The sequence below is a fragment of the Sinocyclocheilus grahami genome, unplaced genomic scaffold (genome assembly GCF_001515645.1).
Source record: "Sinocyclocheilus grahami isolate Dianchi unplaced genomic scaffold, SAMN03320097.WGS_v1.1 scaffold3682.1, whole genome shotgun sequence".
Taxonomy (NCBI): Eukaryota; Metazoa; Chordata; class Actinopteri; order Cypriniformes; family Cyprinidae; genus Sinocyclocheilus; species Sinocyclocheilus grahami.
The window spans coordinates 13,665-15,264 of NW_015508768.1; the positions used below are offsets into that span (position 1 = coordinate 13,665).

The following is a 1,600-nucleotide window of genomic DNA, read 5'->3' on the forward strand; positions in this document are numbered from 1 at the left end:
TATTTGGGTAGTGTAATATTATAATAAAATCTCATTAATCACAGATTAAGACATCCCATGTTATTTAAATGACTAAAATACCCTAAATAGACAATAGTGAGCAATAATAATTCACCGGATTGGAATTATTAGTATTATTTTTATTTATTATTATCTTTGGATTAATTATTATTTTTGTTAATTTATTGTTCGCCACTGTGTTGCTATTTATTCTAGTCTGCTCATTTCCTGATATATATAATCTATGATGTAATGAACAGTACAATTTTTATAATTACCCCAAGTTTACTGGTGTTGTTCTCTCATTCAAATTATAAATTATATAACTAACAAATTAAAAATTAATTAGGTGAAACTTTCATCAATTTGTCATAGCATCATCATACAACCTGTGCAGTGCGGTGAATTATTATTGCTCATATATTGTCTATTGAACATAAAACAACAGGACAAAAACATAGTTGATGACTAAAAAATAATCATTTTATGACTGTAGACATTACTTCGTGAAGACAGTGGGCATAATACAGTGACATAAGATGCTTTTTAGCCATATCAAAACAGTAGTCATGTGCATGAGTGAATTTAACCCGCTGGCGGTTTTAGGTATACAACGACCCCTGATAGTTAAAGTGTTTTATCGAAACAATTTTTAACAATGGGGGATTATAAATAACACAATTTTAGTAAAAGTCAATGACTGAGACTTGGATATTTTATTGAAAACCTGCTACATAAACAGCCATGGGTACGTTTTACCCCGTGGCAGTTCTAGTGTTAAGATTCAGATCTCATATCCTAAACACAATGTTAAACTTGGCTGTACATGGTAATAAGCACAGCTTTCTTCCCATAGAGACAACCTGGCCTGGTTTTCAAGATTCCCTACTAACCACATGGAAAGTAGTGGCATGCACGGCCACTAGTGTGCTGCTAGCCCTGCTCTTAGTGATCACAGGCAAGATGTTCCACTTCAAATGCAAATCCCAGCAAAGTCCAAGGTAAAGCCAACATTATAATCAGACAGTGTAGTCTGATCTACTCTAAACTTGCTCATTATTTCTTTCTTTTTCAGTGAAGAGCAAGCTGAGAGCCGAGATCCAAACATCTTGGTTGTAGATGGTGTTGCTGTACCTCTTCCCTCTTATGAAGAGGCTATTAGTGGTACCTACTGTCAGCCCCCAGACGATCTGTCCCCTGCTGGTCTGGGGAGCTCACAGCATTCAGAAGAACAAAACCCACCTTCATATCCGGGGCATACAGGGAGTCAGAATGGTATGCCGTTGGACACTGGTGAGGCTGAGACCTATGATAGCATCTCGGACACATCAGAATGTCTTCAAGGCACACATCCATCTTCCTCCCATGCTGGTGGACTCAATAACATGTCTGAGAAAACCAATGCCATCACCTCTATGGAGGAGACCGCCTCCACAAGCCCCAGCATAGACATTGCAGATGGTAAGGCTGTAGGCTGCTGCCACCTAGTGGTAGAGACACACACTGTTGTATCATATCATTTGTAACATAATTTGATGCACTTATTAGTGTTTTGCTTTGTATTTTCCAGAAATTCCTCTCGTGGAGGATGGTGAAGTGG

At 37.9% G+C, this 1,600-nt stretch overlaps 1 protein-coding gene across 1 annotated transcript in view; it reads left to right on the forward strand.

Annotated features, from left to right (window-relative positions):
- Positions 1-1,596, forward strand: part of LOC107576437 (sushi domain-containing protein 4-like) — a gene marked incomplete at its 3' end in the record, with an annotated part of 6,576 nt that extends 4,980 nt beyond the window's left edge. The window contains exons 3-6 of the mRNA XM_016262613.1: positions 607-626; positions 743-1,001; positions 1,076-1,461; positions 1,571-1,596. Of these exons, the coding sequence (XP_016118099.1) occupies positions 607-626; positions 743-1,001; positions 1,076-1,461; positions 1,571-1,596 (691 nt within the window). The remainder of the gene's footprint in view (positions 1-606; positions 627-742; positions 1,002-1,075; positions 1,462-1,570) is intronic.
- Positions 1,597-1,600: the final 4 nt, after the last annotated feature.